Below are 20992 nucleotides of genomic sequence, written 5' to 3' on the forward strand. Positions count from 1 at the left end.
AAAATTGCAGTGCACCAATCTCCACGCTTTAGCCTTTCCCATACCTCAACCCCAAGGCAATTAAAGGTATAACCCCCCTCCATGAGGTATGTGGCATCCACAGATTGGAAAGGTGCTGGGTAGGAGAGCTCCTTTATGGAGAAGCATTTTCAAGCAGCAATTCAGTATAGATGGCTCCCAGTTCTACTCCACCAGTTATTACAGTTCCTGCCAGCTCCAATCTAATTCCCACAACCGGATCTCTTGTATAATTGCAGTTGCTGGTGGTAAAGGATTATGTGGAGTACAGTAATAATGCAACACAAAGAATGCAGTCGGACACATTTTAAAAGTAAATCTTAATATAAACATTTTATTCAGTGCATTTTTGTGTATACAACAAATAATAAACAACTGGAAGTTATCAGGCAGCCACAATGTGTGCCTGTTAAATGTTGTTTTATCAGATTAAGCCTGGTAGTTTGGAACACATGATCCAACATGGGGTTAATACACATAGCCTACATCATGCAGCTCTAGACCAGAATTTCCCTGCTTTCTCCCATGCAACAGATAGGTTCACCTAATACAACCTCCAGAGGAAACCGAGAAAAAGAAAGCCTTCCAGAAGCATGTACCAGAAAGAAGTTATGTAGCTGAAGGGAAGAGTACCTAGCCCACAAAAGAGGGGGGTCCTTTTTGTACATAATTGTGTTTGTACATGCCCTGTGCAAGAAAGGGAAGATGTTCATTTTTGTATTTTTATTTTTTTTTTCTCACTTTTACAAATATGACGTGTCCTATAAAATGTTAAGCCACCTAAAAGTCCACAGTTTTCTTTTTTTTTTAATATAGAAAATATTGTCACCACAATAAGTTACTCAAACACATAACAAGCATCCTGGGAAGGGGCTTGCACCATATTCCTATGGTGAAATGTATCAGTCAATAAAGGTTGACGAAAAAGGATGGCAAAGGGGGAGGAAGTCTGACACAAGTACAGAGGGAGGAAACTGATCACGAGGACAAAAGACGTGTGACACAGGAGTAACAGAAGGGGATGGGGACGTACTATAACAGGCGTTTCATACCTTGGCCATCGAGCATATCAGTGAAAAGCACAACATCAAGCACGCTGCCAACTTCAAAGTGTTGAAAATAACTCCTTAGTCCATTGTTCCTTTTTTTCCTCCTCAAAATCTTTTCTCTCTTTCATCACAAATGTACAGTGAAAAGAAAAATTCCAGCTTTGCCTTTACACTGGCTTGGTTGTCAGCGGCTTAAAGGGACACTCTTTCGTTCTGTCTTTGGTTTGCTGGAACCCCTTTCAATGATGAAACAGCAACAAAAATACAAATACCGAACAATGGGCGAGGGAGGAGAACAAGAGGAGACAGAAAAAAAAACAGTTATCAAATGAACAGCTCTCGGCTAATTCAGAAAATTAGCAAAAAATCAAGGTGCAGCTGTGGCGTTTTTGAAAAGAAAGAAAAATCTGCAAGAGAGCCACGCTGTCCCTTTTTATATTTCAGGTCAAGCTGAACATAGGCTTCATTTTCCCATGCTAGAGAGCTCAGTCTCTGAGCGTGTGCACTAGGACGCAGGAGAGCTACCATCTGGCTGGCAACAGTCCCAGCAGCACTGGGCTGTGCCATGCCAGGGAGTTTATAGGCTTTGTATTCACAGAAGCATGGATGAGACAGAGATCAGGGCTTACACTGTACCACTGTAGCCTCGTAGACCAGCACCATCACTGGCTGCCCTGAATGCCTACATGTCTAACTTCCTGTCCCTGTCTGACAGATGGACGAGTGTCTACATGACCTAAGAAATGATATTATCCACAGGAAATCAAGAAAGAAAAGATAAAGATGAGCTAACTGGTATGCAATCATCACTTAAAGAGAGTGATTAAGATATTAGAGAACTCTCAAGCCCAAAGAAAAATTAATAATTTTTAAGTCAAGAATGGTTAATGTGCCATATAGTTTCTAACTATTGATGTTTTAATGATAATTAATGTAAGAATGGTACCTAGGTGTTACTTAGTGATGATGTCAGGGTGTATGCATATGCTTTGTTGTCGTAGCTAGTCCTGAACCGCTGATCGGTGAGAGAAGTCTGCTTGGATTCACGCTCTGCTGGAGGTAAGGTTTTTGTGGTTCGGCCCCAGGCCTGGGTCGGGAGACCGGGCTACGTGGACTCGTTCTGGCTCACGGCTTTGCCTCCGTTGAGCACGGCCGAGGCGCTCCGACTCTTGGTGGGCGTGCCACTGCCGGAGCGGGAGAATTCTGTCAAGTCATGGAGGGATGGCTCTCTGTACATAGCCACTGCGGAAACACAAGACAAGAGAGAATATTGACATTCAGTGTAAGAGATGTAGCCTATTGCATCCCATTCAACCTCACAATTATCCACCAGTTCACGGTTTCATTTCATTTCAACTATGGATTAAGTGATCTATGATCTACCTTACATCCCTGGTTTGGACTGTGGCTCTCACTAAAGTATTTATATCTGTAGTCATTGAGTTTAATGCGTTTATTTACATGCACACTGCTTGAAGTGTTCTAAGCCTGCAGCTCTATCTCCTCTCATTCTCAGTGTGCAACATGCAGGTGTGCTCACATATCAAGTAGATCATATTCTTTTATAAATGTCTCCTCAACAGTTTTATGTATACAAATCAGGATAACACTAAAACAGTGAAATATAATACTGACTCACTGGAGGAGTATGTGCCTCAGAAATGAATCCCATTCTGACTTGGGGTTTAATTTTGCTCATATTGTCATTCTAGTTTAAAGCTATTATAGAAATGCTTTTATGTACAGAGGCTGCTTGCATACAGGATATTTACAAAAAATCAGCCATCAATTTTAATAGTTTTTGGACCTTTTTAAGACCCCTTTGATATATTTTAAGACCCAGTTGCATTGGTGACACATTTAAATGCATGTTTTATGCAGATTGTAAGATAAAAATGTGACTTGTTCAAGAAAATGCAGCTGGTATTTGTTATTCAAATAAAGCTTTCTTTTAGATGTGAGCAGCGCTAATATTAACAGACTATGCTAGTTTAACACTCTACAAAAGCTTTACTATAAAGCTGACAATTGCAAAATCCTGTAAAATAGGGCTCATTAACTTGAGTTGTACAGGGGCCAGATTTTGTCATGACAGGTGCTGTGCAGGCCAGACCATCAAATAAGGTAAAATAAGATTTTTTTTTAAAGTTGGCCTTTTAACCATCTATAACTGTCTATCTATGTCTATAATCAATGATTAATTGTATAACAGTATATTATTATACTTGTATGCACGCAAAAAAATGATTCTAGGCCTTAGTGATTGTTGGAGTGGAAAGTTGACATAGAAAACTGCAGTTTTATTCAGGATTTGACTGGTAAGTTTGTGTTTATCATGCATGATATTAACAAATCATGGCTGACAGGTGGATTTCTGTAAAATAGATCTAATGTTAAATCATCCCTCATAAAACTGTTTCAACATTTATAATTTTTTGGGTTGATTTAATAGCCTGATGTGGTCCTCGGGCCACCACTTAATCACTGCTGTAAAATGTTGACAAGTGTCGGCCCCAGCTCCAACACCGCCTCCAACCACTTCTCAGAAAACGTACCAATCACTAACATGCACACATCAGTTTCACACATAGTTAACTTGCTAGCTAGGGACACAGCAGAGCTTAAAGGATAGCCAGAACACAAACAAGCATGCAGACTGAAGTCAGATCTGGTGAAGTTCTATGACAGGGATGTCAAACTGCGGCACAAGTGACGGCACAGTTATACCCGGCCCACCAGATCACATCATATTTTTATTATAACTGGCCCACCAGTATGAGAACTGCAGATTTCCTCCAGTACAACAATGTAAACTTAACCTTGATGATTGACAGTATCCTTGTTAAGCCATAAGAATTAGAAGGAGTAAAAATAATTTGATAAAACATCAGGAATGTGGTAAACGAAATTTGTGTTTTCATTTTGTATTTTCTAATTTGCATCTCACAATTTTGACCTAAAGTTATAGTTTAGACTTTTTAAATCATATTTGGACCTTTTCAAATCATAATTTTGATTTTTATCTCAAATTTTTGACCATTAAATTCACGCTTTTAATTTTCAAGTCTTATTTTGACATTTTAAATTCTTGAATTTAAATCTTACCTTTTGACATTTTTAACTCCTAACTTTGAATTTTAATACCAAATATTAACCTTTTCAATTTAAAATCTTAAATTTAATCTCATCCTTGGACATTTATAATTTGGTATTTTTGTCTCATATTTTGTCATTAAAAACTCTTGATTTTTAATTTTATCTCAAATTTTCACCTTATTCTCTTGATATAGATTTTTTTCTCATATCTTGTCATTTTCAACTCCTGAATAGAACTTTTAATCCCAAATATTGATGTTTTAATTCAAAATTTTTAATTTTATCTCATTTTTTACCTTTAAACTCAAGGTTTTGAATTCTATCTCATATTTTTACATTTAAAAGTCAAAATTTTGAATTTTATCTCATATTTTTAGGTCTTACACTCATGATTTTGAATTTTATTTAGAAACTTAAAAATCATGATTTTGATCTTTGTGTTTTTTTGTTTTTTGTTTTTTTAAGTCAAAATCATTTGTCATCGAGGTTACATTTTTATATAATAAATAAAATATTAAAAATATATATATAATAATAATGATATATTAATATTATTATTTTATATAATAATTTGTTACCAGTGAAGATGAGGTTGACAGTCTATGGGAAATTTAGACCCAGTCAGGTTAGACCCAGAATTTGGCCCCTGCTGTGATTGAGTCTTACATCTCTGTCCTATGAGTATCTCACTTGTGAATCCATTAAATGTAAAAAATTTAACAGCAAAATTTAGGACCTTAAAGTCTTGCATTTAAGACTTTTTCATACTTTTTGAAAGCCTTAATTTTTGGTGCAGGAAATGCACAAATTGGCTCTTTAAAATAGATCAGAATGCAAGAAAGAAACGTTTGGGGCTTTAAACACTCAGGGAGAAGACCTCCAAACCCCTTTATCTGATAAACACATCATGCATGGATCATCAGGTTGGTGCAGAAGAAAAAGACAAAAATGTGCATTTTAAAAACGACATGGGAAATAATTTTGATTGCTTTGGTCAGTAACTTACAAAAAAGCCTTATTATTTTTCCATATTATTATATTATTAAAATACAATATTATTTCCATATTGCCCACCCTTGTGTCAATCTAAAAATCCATACTTGCTTTTGCCATGTATGTTTGCCTTTATTCTTCAGCTACTGAGATTGCAGAACCGAACGCAGATGCTGCCCTCAGCTTGTTAAAAATACATCATCATATGTCTCATCGATTGAAATTGTTCTTGGTATAATTAGTATTGATTTTTAGTTGTATTGCAAGGTACTGTTACATCCCTATTTAACATACAAAGACTATGAACAACAACAAGAGAACAGACTTATACTACAGGAACAGCATGGAATAAATAAACAGTGTTTTTAGACTCCACTGTGTAAGAATAATCCCTGTGATGATATAGCAGGAGATCTTATAGTTCTCTCCAAACTGCTGAGATCACAGCAGACCAGGTTGGTGCTGAAGTGAAAAACCCTATATTCACTGCATGGCATTATAAATTCAGTAGTTGCTAGTGCTTTAGCTCTGCTGTGTTTGCAGCTTCGGCCTGATCTGCATCTCAGCAGCCTTTTCAGAAGAAATATCAGTAATCTGAGGTTCACAGTCTTTGGTTTCAGGATGTTGTCAACATCCTTCTGCCTAGGATGCTATTTGATGTTCACTCCTCAGGGATTCTGTCGCTGAAACAGCAAACCCGGTCCTTCAGACACTTCACTTAGCCCAGCATTTTTTTGTTACAGCAGCAAGCTGCAGACCATCCTTAAACACATCAATCACTGTTTGGGTTTCAGTGGGAAACTGCTGATGATCGGCTACAGTCTTCTTAGTGACAGCATTGTGTGATTATAATGATGGACGACTGACCTCCTGATTATAGCGTCAGCGTGCCGCTGCTCTTATTTAACATTAATCCCCAATAACAACCATCTATCATGTCACGGCACTTCAGTGACAAATGCCACCGGACCAGCTACACACTTTAAAACATACAGGCACCTCTTTGTGCTCGCACCAAGACATTCAGGAAGAGTTGTAAGAGGATTTTCCTGTGTCTGCTTGAGTGACGGGAGCTGAACTAGTTTCATCCAGAGGAGGACAGAATGAGAGGCTGTGGGCTGAGACTCGCAGACTGGAACCAGAAGAGGAGTAGTGAGTAATGGCTGGAAGAGATGCCATCGCCAAGGCGGAGACAGCTTCTTAATTGGTGCCCTGTAACACCACTGCCTCTGAATCTTTATGAGCTGCTGGAACAGATTCTCCTTTATTTTTCTCTCCTTTCATCGCATTACAAAGATCCAAACAGCTTGCTACGATGGGAAAATAAATACTGTAAAAATGTAGTAAATATTGAGCTTGAGTGATTTATTTTCAAGTGTGATAATGTCTTAAGCCTCATTTATTTTTCTAATTTTAGATTTTCTGTTGAACTTTAAAGGTTAATATTCCTTTTTTCTAAAGATACAGAAGAGCAAACTCAGAGAAAAAGTGTCTGGAATCCCTGAGAACACCATCTCATCCAGCCTTTATCTGTCTGCTTGTTAATCTCTCTCTCTTTTTCAGTGTTTGTCTTCCAGCATAAATCCAATCATTCTCTGGCTGCCCCTTTAAAGTGTGCGTGAGGCCCTCTGGATGGCCCCGTAAATGAAAGTGAAAGGCTATTATAGTCCTCTCTGAGGGCAGGTCCAGATTCCTAATAAGATGCTGGCTGGAGCAGCCTCACCAAAGATGCTGGAACGGGCAGCATTAATTCATCAAATAGAAGAAATTAAGGATTTAACTCCAAACTGTGATAGCCTGCACATCAAACGTCGCTGTGTATCTGAAATCCAAATCAGCAAGATAGAACAAAACCAAGAGTCTGACATCTACAGTTTCTGATAGTTTTGATGTAAAATGTAGTCTTTAGTCTAATTTGTTTTATTCTGGATTTCTTTACTCTATTAAACTGTCTAATTGACCTCCTGTTTGGATACAGACCTGCTTTTATTTTGAAAGCAAAAGAGAATTTAGGGAATAAAGAAGATTATGACATTAATTTAGCCAACTTGTTACAGACTGAACTGGATAATAAGAGAACAGAACAAAGGTAAATGTTTAACATAAGGTGCAGATGAATTCTGACTTGTCCACTGAGCTGCCTGTTAGTGAAATGCGACATTCAAGAAGTGGTGGACTTATTTTACATCTCTGTGGCTGCAGGGAGATGCTGCAGTGGTTTAACCAAAGTGTGCTGAAAAGACATTAAAGCATCTATGTATTTTAAAGGAAATGCAGGCACTATTTTTGCAGCTTAATAGTATCTCAATTATCGCACACAGCTCTAATTTATGCAAATATCGGTCTTAGTTCTGGGGTTCGAGTTCCACTGGAAATCAAATCCAAGATTACCTTAAATGACCTGCTCTTCAAAGAAGGATTTGTGTCTCCACTCGACTGATTAGAAGTGTTCTCAATCAGCAGCACAATACAATTTGACTCACTGGGTGCTTTGTTACATGAAAAGGTGAGCTGTTGTGTTGCACTAGGCTGTATTATTGACAGGCCACTCTGAAAAAATAGGTTTTAATGTCAGTGTTAAAAAGGAGGAGGGGGGGTAATATCCAACATAAAAAGAGAAAACCAGGCACTCCAAACATGAAAAAGCATAGAGAAAAAGAGAAAGGAAATACTTTAAATGCCTTTAATATAATGGCCAAATCATTTAAAAAGCCAGCATGTTTCAACCAAGTCTCTATATCAGGGCTAACATACAAGCTGTTTAAATGATTTTGCCATTATAAACAGGGCTTTGTAAGTATATCCTTCCTCATTTTTCATGTTTGGAGCAGTGTGAATTTCGTCGACTAAAACTATGACTAAAAATGTTCGTCAACAGCCTTTTTTTCCATGACAAAAACTAGACTAAGACTAACAAAAATAGATCTGTGATGACTAAAACTGACAAATACAAAGTTTAGTTGTCGTCAAGATGACTGAAACTAGACTAAATTGTAATGCAGTTTTCTTTGGACATTTAAAATCCGTGATATTTTCCTACTGAAGGTAAATCTGTCAAAAAACAATGTAGCTGTACCTATTCTGCCTCTTAGCAGTAGAACGCAGGGACTCCAGGTTTCACAGGGTACATAGAACACACTACCATGATTTGGTACCAGATTTAGGCAACAGAGTAAATGCTTGGATTAAAAGTAAAAACTAAATTGAGGAATTTTTATGGACTAAATCTAGACTAAAACTAAAAAGGGTAGAAATGAATAAAATGTGACTAAAACTGAAAGACGTGATCAAAAGACTCAGACTAAAATTAAAAACAGCTGTCAAAATTAACACTGGTTTGGTGTGCCTGGTTTTCTCTTTTCGCATTGAAATTTTAATATTAGACAAAATTTTAAAAATTGCCCCTAAATCTAATAATTACCTCCGCCAAGGAGGTTATGTGATCTGATGGGTTTGTTCAATTGTTAGTTAGTTTATTAGTTTGTTAGCAACATAACTCAAAAAGTTGTGGATGGATTTTGATGAAATTTTCAGGAAATGTCAGAAATGGCATAAGGAAGATCCAGGAATTTTTTTAAAGGATTCTGTACTATTGGGAGATAGGGCTAATGGCAGAGGTCTGCGCTCTCTGAGTGCTTTTCTAGTTGGTTGTGCAACCTTTAGCAGCAAAAACTGCAAGCATCTACTGCAATAACTTGCAACAAGTCTTTCACATCGCTGTGGAAGAATTTTAACCCACTCTTCTTTGCAGAAGAGCCACAACCTGTCTACGATTAGGCCCCAGTATTTCAATCCTATTTAAGTACGGATTTTGACTGGTGCTGTATTAGTGTTATGCCAGATTTGACTGGAGGCACACCTTCCAAAAAGTTCAATTTTTGTCTCATCAGTCCACAGAATATTTGTGAATAATGGCTCTAGCCTTAGAAGTGTCTTCGTAACCTTTTCCAACAACTTTGTTTCACATCTATTCTTGAATTTCTCTAAATGGCACCACACTGTGTTGCTTTTTGAGATCTTTCAGCCTACTTCACTTTGTCAGACAGGCTCTATGTAAGGGATTTATTCATTCAACAGGTCTGGCAGTAATACGGCCTGGTTGTGGCTAGTGAAATTGGACTCTTCTTTCGAAATAAATTGAGGTTAATTTACCAAAGAGGGACAATTACTTTTTTTTTTTTTTCTTTTTTTACACAGGGCCAGTAAGGTTTGGATGGCTTTTTTCCCTTGATAAATGAAATCATTTAAACACCGCATTTTGAATTTACTTAGGCTGTCTGTTTCTAATTTTAAAATTTGGTGATCTGAAACAATTTAGTGTGAAAATACATTTTCATGGCACTGTATGTAAAGGGGCGGCCTTCATTCATCCTTTCAACCAGTAACTGTAGATTTTCTTAAGTTAACAGTGCTAGGAGTCTTTTTAATGGGCATGCACAAAAAAATATAACACACCACACAGAAGAACCACATCTGGCATATCAAACCTCTGAAATGACTTATCAATCAACAATCTAAAGAACTCTTGGTTATTGTTTGTGGGGGTTTTTTGCTCTGTGAGTCTTTTATTTGATTGAGACAGATAAAAGTGCTCTGCTTTGATCCCTCTGAAGTGAAGAAGACACTGTCTGTCTCCTCTGTGTTGACAGGTAGGTCTGTGTCTTGTTGAAGATGAAAGGACTGTGGCCTTTTTAACACAGAGAACAGACCCGCTTCTCCCTCACTCCTCCCTGTTTTTCTCCCTGCCCCACATCCACACCACCACACAGTCTTCATGGGTGGGGCTCTCTGGGACTCTGCTGTACCGAAAATAAAGGCTCATGGGATACTAGTCAAAGAATTAAAACACATTGTTCCTGCTGCTGAATCAGAGACAATGGCTCAGCCTCTCTGTGCACTGTGTCTGCGGCAGAGTGTGACCTGCTGGGGGAAGCTGGAGAATGTGCCAATGCAAGCATCTCAGAAATATGCTAAACAGAAGAGGGTCATGTTGAAAGCAGCTCATCTGAGACTGAAAAGTAGAATTTAAAATATGGAAACTTATTTGAAAGAGAAGCAAGTGGATTTCAGGCAAGGTATGTGAGAGACAAAAATAATCTTTGCATGCAAACTAAGAAGTGAATGTCTCAGAAATATTCCCAGATTATGAAACTCACACTGTGGCCTTTTTTCTCTTATGTTGCACCAAAAATGGGAAGATGAGATGCTGTCATAATTTCATAAATGAACACAGTAGGGGTGTATAACTCACAGAGGCCACATTTCAATACCGGGTTGGCTTATCAGGGGGAAAAGCAACATAAAGTCCCAGATTCATAATTCTAGGTTCCTCTCATTTATAACTACCTGTGGTAGTTGGTATAGCCTGTTGTGTGTTGAACATGAAAATAAAGAGGAAGATAAAAACAAATAAATGAAAAGAAACACAAATAAATAGCCTAATTTCTCCTGATCAGGAGCTATGAAATAAATACAATGCAAAAAATGCAAATTAAAATAAAAGTATTCAGGAGCATTGCATTATATTTCTGATTTATGAAGAATGCCGTGACACCTTCACAGTGGCTAATACTGGTGCAGTGGTTAATTCTGCCAAATCTGGACTCAAGTACATCAGCGAAGGACACCTGAGTAGCTCATGTAAACACAGAATGGGACAATGTAAAGGGGCCCTGAGCAGAGCACTTAAATACAAAATTGCAGCGCCTATCTGAGCTACTGCATTACCATCTGTCATGTATTTAACCCTTTCTAATATCATGTCCAGTTGCTTTTTAAAAACAGCACAGATAACCTGTAGTGAGGATAGGACAAACCCAGTGGGACTCGTAACTCAGCTGCTCTTGCAAAAAATTTTTCTTCTTCATATGTTTCTTCTTCTTTCTTCATTGGTTATTTAATAGCAGTTAGACAGTTACAGGCCTTACTGCCACCTCATCAGCGTGTAAATACTGCCATTCAGATGTATTTGTCATGTGACTACTTGCACCAAACTGTGACCCCTGAACTTGGGACAAAGGACTTCAGTGCCCACTAGTGGCGGGAGTCATCATTACAGTTTTAAAAGAGCCTTTGACCTGGTTTTAGGCCTGTTTGTAAAATAAAAGATGGACGATTATTTTAGCCAGCTAACTGCTCACATCCCTAGAATCAGCTATGTTGGTCTGGTATTTGCTATTAGCCAACATCTCTGTTTCAACCTCCAACACTAACACAGTAGTTGGACAGCTTAGTCCCACTGTTACATCTCTGTGACACTGGCATTGAAGGCAAGACATCAGAGGGCCTACAGCTGCCAGTGCAAAAGGGAATAAATTAAGTGATACATGAATAAGCCTATAAGGGGAGTTTGCTAATTTGGAAAACCATGCAAGAGTCTCCAGTTTACAAGGACTAGCATCAAATTGAGGACACACGTGCCTTTAATTTATAAGAATTAACACTATTAAGCATTAGTGTGGTATAAGTAGGTAATTCAGCATCTATTAAGTATTATTGACCAGTTCATGTCATTTATACAAAATCATAAATGTTGTATTGATGGATCAGTACTGTATAGATAATGAATTCTTTAATTTATTCATTGATGTTTTACAGTTTTTCTTTTTAAATGCATAAAGGCTGTCATTATGAACCAAAAAACTTAGGAAGATAGTGGTCAGTGTGGCATGTTGCTTACATTGTGCACATAACTTATTAGGCTTGGAATTAAAACATCAAACTTTCCTTTTATATGATGTAACACTAACCAACAGTACTGTTAAAAAGGGTATTATTCCTAATATTTGTTGGTATTGAATTGCAGCTAATAGACTATCACCTTTACTTATCCTTTAAGAAGGGGATCTATCTGGAGTGAATAATACAATTTTTGAGATTTACTTTGTTGACTCAACTTTTAACCAGCACAACAGCCGGACAACACGACATCATTTAACCCCGTAGCCTAAGCCTGACATAAGAGGTCATTTCAGTGGTGCACACTTTGCAGGGACTATTCCAGATGGACCATAACTCCACAGTGAGTTCTGAACAGTAAAATGTAGAGCACAATCTTGGTGGGGTTACCTTTTAGAGGTTTGGGGAGGAAGTGGGCTGCTGGCTTGTTCTTCTTCACATGATTCCCCTTCATGATTTCTCCTTCCTTGTTCAGACCGAGGTACCAGCCCCTGCCCGACTGCTGCTGCCGGTATATCATGGAGGAGTATGTCACATAATAGTTCTCGAACACCGACTCCTTGAATTTGCACTCTGGTGTAAAGTGTTCCTGCAGGGAGAAAAGGAGAAACAGATACAGTGTGTAGTACTTGTTGGACAGTAATTCACAAGGTCTCTGGAGTCCCTGACACGGTGGTATGAAGAGAAGCTGCTGAAATGCAATAGTTCATTACTTGGAACTTAATAACGGTACATTGCCCCACATGTCCAACGCACTTGGGCACGGAACGAGGAGAAATGCTATCTCAAGGCTCAAGGCCCTGCTCTGAATTTAAGCCTCTAGAGAATCGTCTAAATCTATTCATTCCATTTACTGTAGTGAATAATGTAGCACTTTATAGCATACATAACAGCGATATGACAGATACAGAGGGGCATTAATAAAACATACAAGATGAAGAGTATATTCTCAGTCTGCCTCAAGCTATTAAATATGTATGGCTGTTCATTATCTCTGAGTATTGTCTACTGTATTTAAAAGTTTATCAAACATGATAATTCATGACTGCCATATGACTCAGTATTGGAACACTTTGCAACAACATAACCATGATTAAAATCATTTCATTAGACAGATTTAATAACTTTATTTGCAGCATTTGCTCACTTAGATAACTCACACAAGGTAATGGTGTCCTATCTTTAGCCCTGTTTGCACAGGATTAGAATCCCCAACACACCCCTGCACTGGTTTAAATCATGACTGTCTGGCAACATTCAGTTCATACAACTAAAATCATTCAAATCCCACTCTTTCAAGTCTCTAATGGTGTTCCCCAGGGTTCTGCCTTAGGCCCCCTACTATTCTTTATCTATTTCTTCCTCTTGGTTATGTCTTCCATAAATTCAACATCAACTTTCACTGCTATGCAGATGATACCCAGCTCTACTTGTCCACTAACCCTAACTCCACCCTCCATCAAATCCTGGTTTTCAAACAACCTCCTCAAACTCAATTATTCCCCAGGTTCTCCTTCCCCTGATACTCCCTGACTCACTACATATCTCTGTTTCCACATTTTCAGCTATGCTAAAAATATAAACCTCATTCCAGTCAGTCAATATAAGTCATAATTGTTCAGGCATCAACAACGGCAGCCTAAAATAACTGTATAGCATCAGGCTCTGGCTTTGATACACCTCACAGATTTATTTTCCATGCAGAATTTGAGGAGTGATGACATAAACAAAGTAACCGTCTGAGCCCTCAGCTATTTATAACCATTTTGTCTCACCTGGACTTATTGTCTTAAAAAGCTTGTAAAACATCAACTTTGTGGTGCAAAATCAAGCTCTACATGTCTTTTTTATTTCAGGACAACGTGGGCTTTAGGAGTATGTGTGCAGCTGTTATGTCACTGGAATTTTAAAGAAGTCAAAACTACTAAACAGAAACTAAACAGAAGCTAAAACTCAACTTTGACTAAGACTTCTTTTTTGCATAAACTTGTTCCCCCATCTCTTTTGGACCAAAAAGTAGAAAAATAACCATTCTGTGACTAAAAGTTTTCACAATATTCACATATTTACAAAAGAAGTCCTTGCCCTTTCTCTATATTAGCTGTTTTTGAGCCATTATTCCAAGCAGTTCCTGTCTGCAGTGACACAGAGGGCCACATCACGGCCTCTGTCTTCTTATTTCCATTAAGAACCCCTCAGACCCTCTCCTTCAGTTTCAATGTGTTTACACAGGCGCTGTTTTGCAAACTATGACATGTCGACAGAACAGCCTGCCATTTGTTGCCACAGCCCATGTGACAACTGTCTTTGGAAGCCAAAATGATTGCTAATGCTAAGCTAGCAGAAAAACAATAAAAAATGGATGACAAAGCGGATAAAAAGACATTCAGTATTGGAGTTAATGGTGTGGATTTGATCTTTTAAGACCCCAGTAAGTCACTCAAGCTCCAGGCTCGCTAGAAAAGCAACTGTAAAGGCTTTGAGGTTGTGGATAGCCTCATTAAAACAGCAGAACACAGGGCTTCCAGAAGGAACAAACATACGTAGCTACGACTTAGGGTTCAAAAGTTATTCAACTGTGATTCTTCTTGACGTGTAAGACACTTAGGTTTTTCTTTCAATAAAATTCTTGATTTTTTATTTTCCTTTACAAAAACAAGGACAACTTCACGATTATTAAGTGCATAAAACACACCAGAACACAAGAAATAAAGTGGTAGATATCAACATTGTCTTTGGGAGGACCCCCAGATGTTTGCAGTTCTGAATTACAAACCTGGTCAATCCACAGTGAATTAAAAACAGACATCCAATTATTACAAATTACCAGAGACCTCCCGGTAAAACTCTTTCTATGGGAATAGGGCTTTTTCCTGTTTTCCAGGTACCTTTTTCATCTCCTCACTAATAATCCTGGCACGGCCAAACTCCTCAGAGGCATGCAATTTAATGGTTCACTTTCCGGACACTATACTATGCAGGCTTTCTCTCTCTCTCTCTCAGTGTGGTTTAGGGCTTGGAGCCTCTGTAGTGTTTTTGCCATTAGTGCTACAACACTGTGGCTGAGGTTTGTGTCCTCTGAGGCCACATTATGTGTGTGTGTGTGTGTATGTGTGTGTGTGTGTGTGTGTGTGTGTATTGGTCCAATTTGTGGAGCTGCTTGGGCAGTGATTCCACAGAACAGAGTCTAATCAGTTAGAAGACTTACTCCCCTGAGACACATAGAGGACATTGTGTGAGGGAAAGGGAACTAAAGGCAAGTGAAGCTAGTCAGCAGTGAATTTTTCTAGCTAAGCTTTAAGATTTTCTCTTTCTGGGCACTTGTCTGAGAATAAAAGAATACATATAGCATAAACAAACACTCTGTTACAACATTTGAAATAGCCAAAGGGTCAAACTAATGATGTGTATTACAAAGGAAGCTTTCTGAGAAAATAAAAGATTGAGTGGCTTTTTCAGATCAAACCAGATCCACTCAGGATCAGTCCAGTCCAACAGAAACATCACTCTGGTGGCTGTCAGTGGACGGAGAGATGACGTCTCCCAAGGGGCAAAGACCCGCAGTGAGATGATGACAAACAACATGTCACAACCAGACACGGACTCATCTATAACAGCCTCTCTGGTTTTTGTAACTGTCCAGTGGCATCACTTTTCATGTGCAGCACCAAGAGGACTTCAAAAGACTGAACAAGGCCCAGGTCTGGTGAGGGGGTTTGCTCTGTTTTTACATCCAAAACATAGAAGAGGTAACATGAAAGTCTTAAGCTGTAAAAAGACCCAGATTTCCTAGTCTCCTCTCACTGATGCAGCCTTTAATTCTCAGACCTCACTAAATAAAGATCTCTGATAGACACAGAGATAAAGTCACAGGAAGCTTGTGACATATCACCTCACCAGGATACATCCTGTTGGCTCAGCGCAGGTTCTCAGTTAAGCTGCATCAACACAGCGGTACCAAACACACCATTTGAATCAATGCTAAGCACCCTGGGAGGGCAGCAGGGCTAGCTGGGAGAGCACTGTGTCACAGTTCAGTAAGAAGGGAGTTTTCTTGTTGCTAAGGCCACATTAACATGGAAATGATCTCATAAAAACAGATTTGTTGTTCTGATTATAATTCCTGTGCACATGGCTCAGAAAACACATGACACACATGCCACAACAGTAGTTGGCAGGGTAACTTTGTTACAAAACCAGATGCCCATGTGTACAAATCACTGGGCCAAAATCTTGTATGTCCATTTTTCAAATTTTAAACCAATAAAAAGTGTTCAAAAGACACTGGCTATGACAATAAGTCATTTGAAAAATTCAGAGATTTTTTCATTCCCTGAACAGTGGGAATTTTTGAGGTATTAGGTTTTGACCCAAAGGCAGCGATGTGTTTCTTTTCACAGAGCGTTGGGGTGTAAACACAAAATTTTCGAACACATGAAAAAAATATATTACATTATTTTTTAAATGGCCAGATCACAATCTCATGAAAATAGTTCAGTCAGGAACACTCTCGGCATACATTTAACAATTTTATTGCAAAATGCATAGGCACTTTTACTTGTCCAAGAAGGCTCTTCTAAAAGAATGCTCCCTTGGTTTGTCAAGCAGCATGCTTTGGCTTTCCAGAGACCACATTACTAGAAACCCCCATATGAAAAGATACATTAATGACAAAGCATGCTGAATACAATAAAATTAGCTCAACAGCCATTATCCATAGTAGCATGAATCTGATTGAGGGTGCAACAAGCTTTAGGCTATAAAGGAGAAGGCTGGGGTGGAGGAGGTTAAGCTTTGATAGCAGGGATTATGAGAAGTACATCATATTTAAATACACCACTGTGTGAGACAGAGCTGTGATTGGCTGTGGGAGCTGGTAGGCAATTATCAGCTGGTTGTCAGCTGATCATGGCTTCCATGTCCTGCATGAACTAACACTGAGCTTCATAAATATATAAAACATATCTTCACCAAATATGTTGGATGGGGACTTTTAAAAAGAGGGTTGTCAAAGTCCCTGTGGGTTTGTTGTTTTCAACTCTTTGTTCACACTAACAGAACAGCACTTCTGTCAACTCATTCATGTTTCACCCAGAGGTTCAACCCTGCTTTGTATATTTTTAAGTGTCTTTTTTTCCTCACATTAACCTCTCTCTATTCAACTATTAGCCCAACAACCATATGGAGAAAGGGAGAACACCCCTGCCTCCATCAGGGTTGCTAGTGCAGTGGCTCAATAGTAATAGTTTTGTAGCAAGAATGCAATTCAAAGAGAGCCTACAGACTTTCTAAACCACAAAAAAGACTTCGTGTGGTGTGAAATACTTTAATGGTGCTTTCACACCTGCATATTTTCATCCAAATTTTCAGACTTTTCAGGTTGATCTGAGCCTAAATGGTTGGTATGAAATTGCCCCTGGACCGTGGTCTGGAAACCTGGGGTTGGACCAAAAGAGTTGACCTCCTTTCGGACCTCCATATCAATGACCGAAAATCGCAGCATAAGAACCAGACAAGGGAAATCCAACTCCAAAACAAAATGAGCCACATGAACACATGTAAAGAAGAAGAGACGTCTGCCTTATTGACATTTGGTCTGATGATGTTATTGGGGCCAACTTGGAAAAGGATTCAAGAGGACGGGAGAACAGTGCCACCTCATGATAAAGAAACTGAGGCAGCACTTTCCTATCTACAACAATAAAGTTGTCATCTCTTGAAGAAGCTCGTAGGTGAGCTTGGCTTAGCCTTATGTACTGCTATTCGAGTTGGTGCTGCTGGTAGTTAACCTCACACGGTAAACCTCCCATAGACAGTGTTTGGGAAAGGGCAGAGCCTTTGAAAAAAAAACTCGGAGGGTGATTGGATGAACGTTCTGTCTGTCACATCTTCACAGGCCAATCAGACCAACAAAACACGTGACGTAGCCGCTACCGAGGAGTAAACTCCATAGAGAACTGCACAACGCAGACCATGCTGACATGTCAGTACATGACTTTTGTTGTTTTTGAAATGAAAACAACTCACTGCTGTTCTTTGTTCTTCTTTTAACAAAGAAATGTTGTCAAATTTTGATAAAACTGGTGCTTTAGCAGCATCCACGTTAATGTTTTCTGCCATAATTGCAGCGGTCTTTTGTAGCTGCTTGCTTATGTCATGACTCTGCCTTGCCTGAAAGTACTGCCCCTTGATGCTGATTGGTCCTGTCACTTTCTAACTGGGCCCAAACGGTTCAGATGGGAGGTTTGCAAGATTGATTCGCCAGTAAGAAACAAAGAACGGGCAAATCCATCTGCTTTGCAAGGTTAGCTGGTAGTAGCAAATCAACAATAATATGATGGTGGAAATGACTATTTCATTCATTTTTTTTCTACATACAAGTTGACGTCAGACAAACCAAACCAATCAGTGTTAACAATAGAGACACACAACCATGTAACTGATGACGTTATCACATTGGTTTGTCATGGAAGGTTTGTTAGTCTATTTGCAGTAATTACAGTGTGAAACCAAAAACAACCGAACCAAATCTTTACAGTGTAACATAAGCACAAACCTCGGTCCGGACCTTGGTCCAGAGTTTAAGAAGTGAAAACACCCTAAAGAAATCTGAAATGAATCAACCTTGGGCAGCTTGTCAGAATGGAGATCAGTCTAACGAGCAGCTGGACTCAAAACCCAGAGGGAGGAGGTGAGGTGGCTAAAGGACTTATTTCTTCAGTCTGAGAGACTGGTGCTGGAGTGCAGAACCTACCAGAAATGTAATTTGAAAATTGCACATCATGCCTTGAGTTTAGCTATCACTAATACTAGGATGCAAAACTCTGAGTTAGTCAAATCAATTTGGAAAAACCAAAATATACAAAAAGACTTAATAGTGTATGAAATAGATAATTTAAACCATATTTCCATGCTGTAAAGCTGCTGCTTTACTCATTTAGCACAAGCTGAACTTGGGTTTGGGTCATGGCTTTGTCTGTTATCCCATCTCCCTCCTTCTTAAATATACGTATCAGACTTTTTCTCTCGTAATTCATGCTTTACTTTAATTACTTGACTTCATTAAAATCAAAATACCTTGATTTTTTATACTCTGATTAGTAGCAGCCTTAGAAAGCCTTGGCAGCATCTGTCTCAGTTATCCGATAGAAAGCTACCCATCGGGCTGCTCTGCTCTTGAGCCAGGAGTTCTCTTCTAACTCTAATAATGAGCTTATGTGGATTTGGCTGGTTCCACTCGCCCTGGAGAAGAATAAGAGTCTATTGATAAACAGATGCATAGAGAACGACAGGCTCCCTCCGAGCCAAGACGAAGAAGCGGCTACTGGCCAGTGTTGCTGCATATTGGAGCAGGTCTTTGGATAACAGTCTCGCCCAGACTGACACAAGGAGGGGCCAAAATGGCAGGGGATCCCCATTTCAATCCTAACAGGGCTGTGATAGACAGAGACGTTCAGATTCGTTTGAATGGGCTCCAGTGGCGTCTCCTTCAGTCGATAGCGTATCTATTGTTCACTGAGACCAATCTCACATCACTTTAATCATGCCTCCAGTGCCAGATGGAGCGAAGGGAAATCACTTTAGAAATAAAAAGCAGGACATTATCTGCATAAAAATATCAGTCGTGTCATCTCCCTCCCCCCATGTCTTTATACTTCTTCAGCTAAATGGACTTCTGATGATCTCATTACACTACAGCAGCATTTTCTTCAATGTGCAACTACTGCACACTGTCAGGAATGATGCACAGCTGGCAAACTCATGCAATGTTCTGGAAAGAGTTTTTGGTTAACGATACAGCAGCCTTAGTGGATATTATGCTTTTAGATGTCTGTTTTCAAAGTCTGTCAGCTGCTCCTTTCCATCTTTATATGAGCAGCATGTTGCTGTGATGCTGGGAGCTTTTTTATACATCCTTAAACATTTTTATGAGAGAGTTCAACAAAATTGACAGTCTATTCCTTCCTTTTTTAAAGATTAACCAAACGCCAGAGTTCCAGCTGAGATGCATTTGTCTTTATAATGCCATGAACAGGGGCAAGAAAGAGGGGGGTAAGACATGCCCACTCCCTTCTCCCAGCTGTCCCTAATCAATCAATACTGCTCTGTGGGTCTGATTATTAGCTATAATGCCATAACCGTAAAAGGTTCACTCACCATGAACTACCTAGTGCAGGGGTGTCAAACTCAATCACAGCAGGGGCCGGATTCTGGATTTAGGTCTAACCTGAGGACCTAACATGTCAACATTTAACCATAACTGTCAGCCTCATTTTCACCAGTGATAAAATATGAAAAAAATAGCGAATATATGAGAAAAAAGTTCAAATCTTAAGTTCAAAAGTTCAAAATATGAGATCAAATTTGAAAACATTAGTTTAAAAGTCTAAATATGACTTAAAATTTTAAAATGTGAGTCTAATATGTCAAAATATGGGATTAAAAGGCCAAAATTAGGACTTGAAAATGTCAAAATATGAGCTAGAATTTAAATTGATGACTTAAAAAGTAAAAAAAAAATATTACTTGAATTTAAAATTGGGAGTCTAAAAGGTCAAAATATGATATAAAAAGTAATAATTAGTAATTTAAAATGTCAAATATGAGAAAAAATTGAAATCCTGAGTTTAAAAGTCAAAATATCAGATTAAAAAGCCAAAGTAAGGAGTTGAAAAGATCAAAATATGACTTAAAATTTAAAATTCAAAATCTAAAAGATAAAAATGTGATATATAAAGTCCAAATTGTGAGTTGAAAAGGTTAAAGTATGAAATGAAGAGTCAAAATCATAATTTTGAGTCGTAATCTTGAGATGCAAAATTGAAAATATGAAATAAAAACACATTTCTTTCCCAACATTCTTGACTTTTTGGGAAATCTTTCTTACTCTTTACTTTTTTAAGTTTTGAAGGCTTAACAAGGATATTTAAAATAATCAAGTTGAAGTTTACCTTATTATACTGGAGGAAATCTGCAGACCTCATACTGGTGGGCCAGTTATAGGCTAATACAAATATGATGTGATCTTGTGGGCCAGATATAATTGTTCCATGGGCTGGATTTGGCCCCCGGGCCTTGAGTTTGACACCCCTGACCTAGTGTGAAATGATGATATATGGCCATGGTATACAATGTAGTCATTTCTCAAGGAATGAACT

General features: G+C 38.5%; 1 protein-coding gene across 5 annotated transcripts in view; it reads right to left on the bottom strand.

Moving 5' to 3' along the window:
- Nucleotides 1-726: 726 nt before the first annotated feature.
- fgf13a (fibroblast growth factor 13a) overlaps nucleotides 727-20992 on the bottom strand; it is a 199274-nt gene continuing 179008 nt past the window's right edge. For all 5 annotated transcript variants that reach the window (XM_041796886.1, XM_041796887.1, XM_041796889.1 and 2 more), the window contains 2 exons: nucleotides 12225-12423; nucleotides 727-2309 (listed from right to left, as the gene is read on the bottom strand). In XM_041796886.1, coding sequence (XP_041652820.1) covers nucleotides 2173-2309; nucleotides 12225-12423 — 336 coding nt within the window. In that variant the 3' untranslated portion in view covers nucleotides 727-2172. The remainder of the gene's footprint in view (nucleotides 2310-12224; nucleotides 12424-20992) is intronic.

This window comes from Cheilinus undulatus, linkage group 10 (genome assembly GCF_018320785.1).
Source record: "Cheilinus undulatus linkage group 10, ASM1832078v1, whole genome shotgun sequence".
NCBI lineage: Eukaryota > Metazoa > Chordata > Actinopteri > Labriformes > Labridae > Cheilinus > Cheilinus undulatus.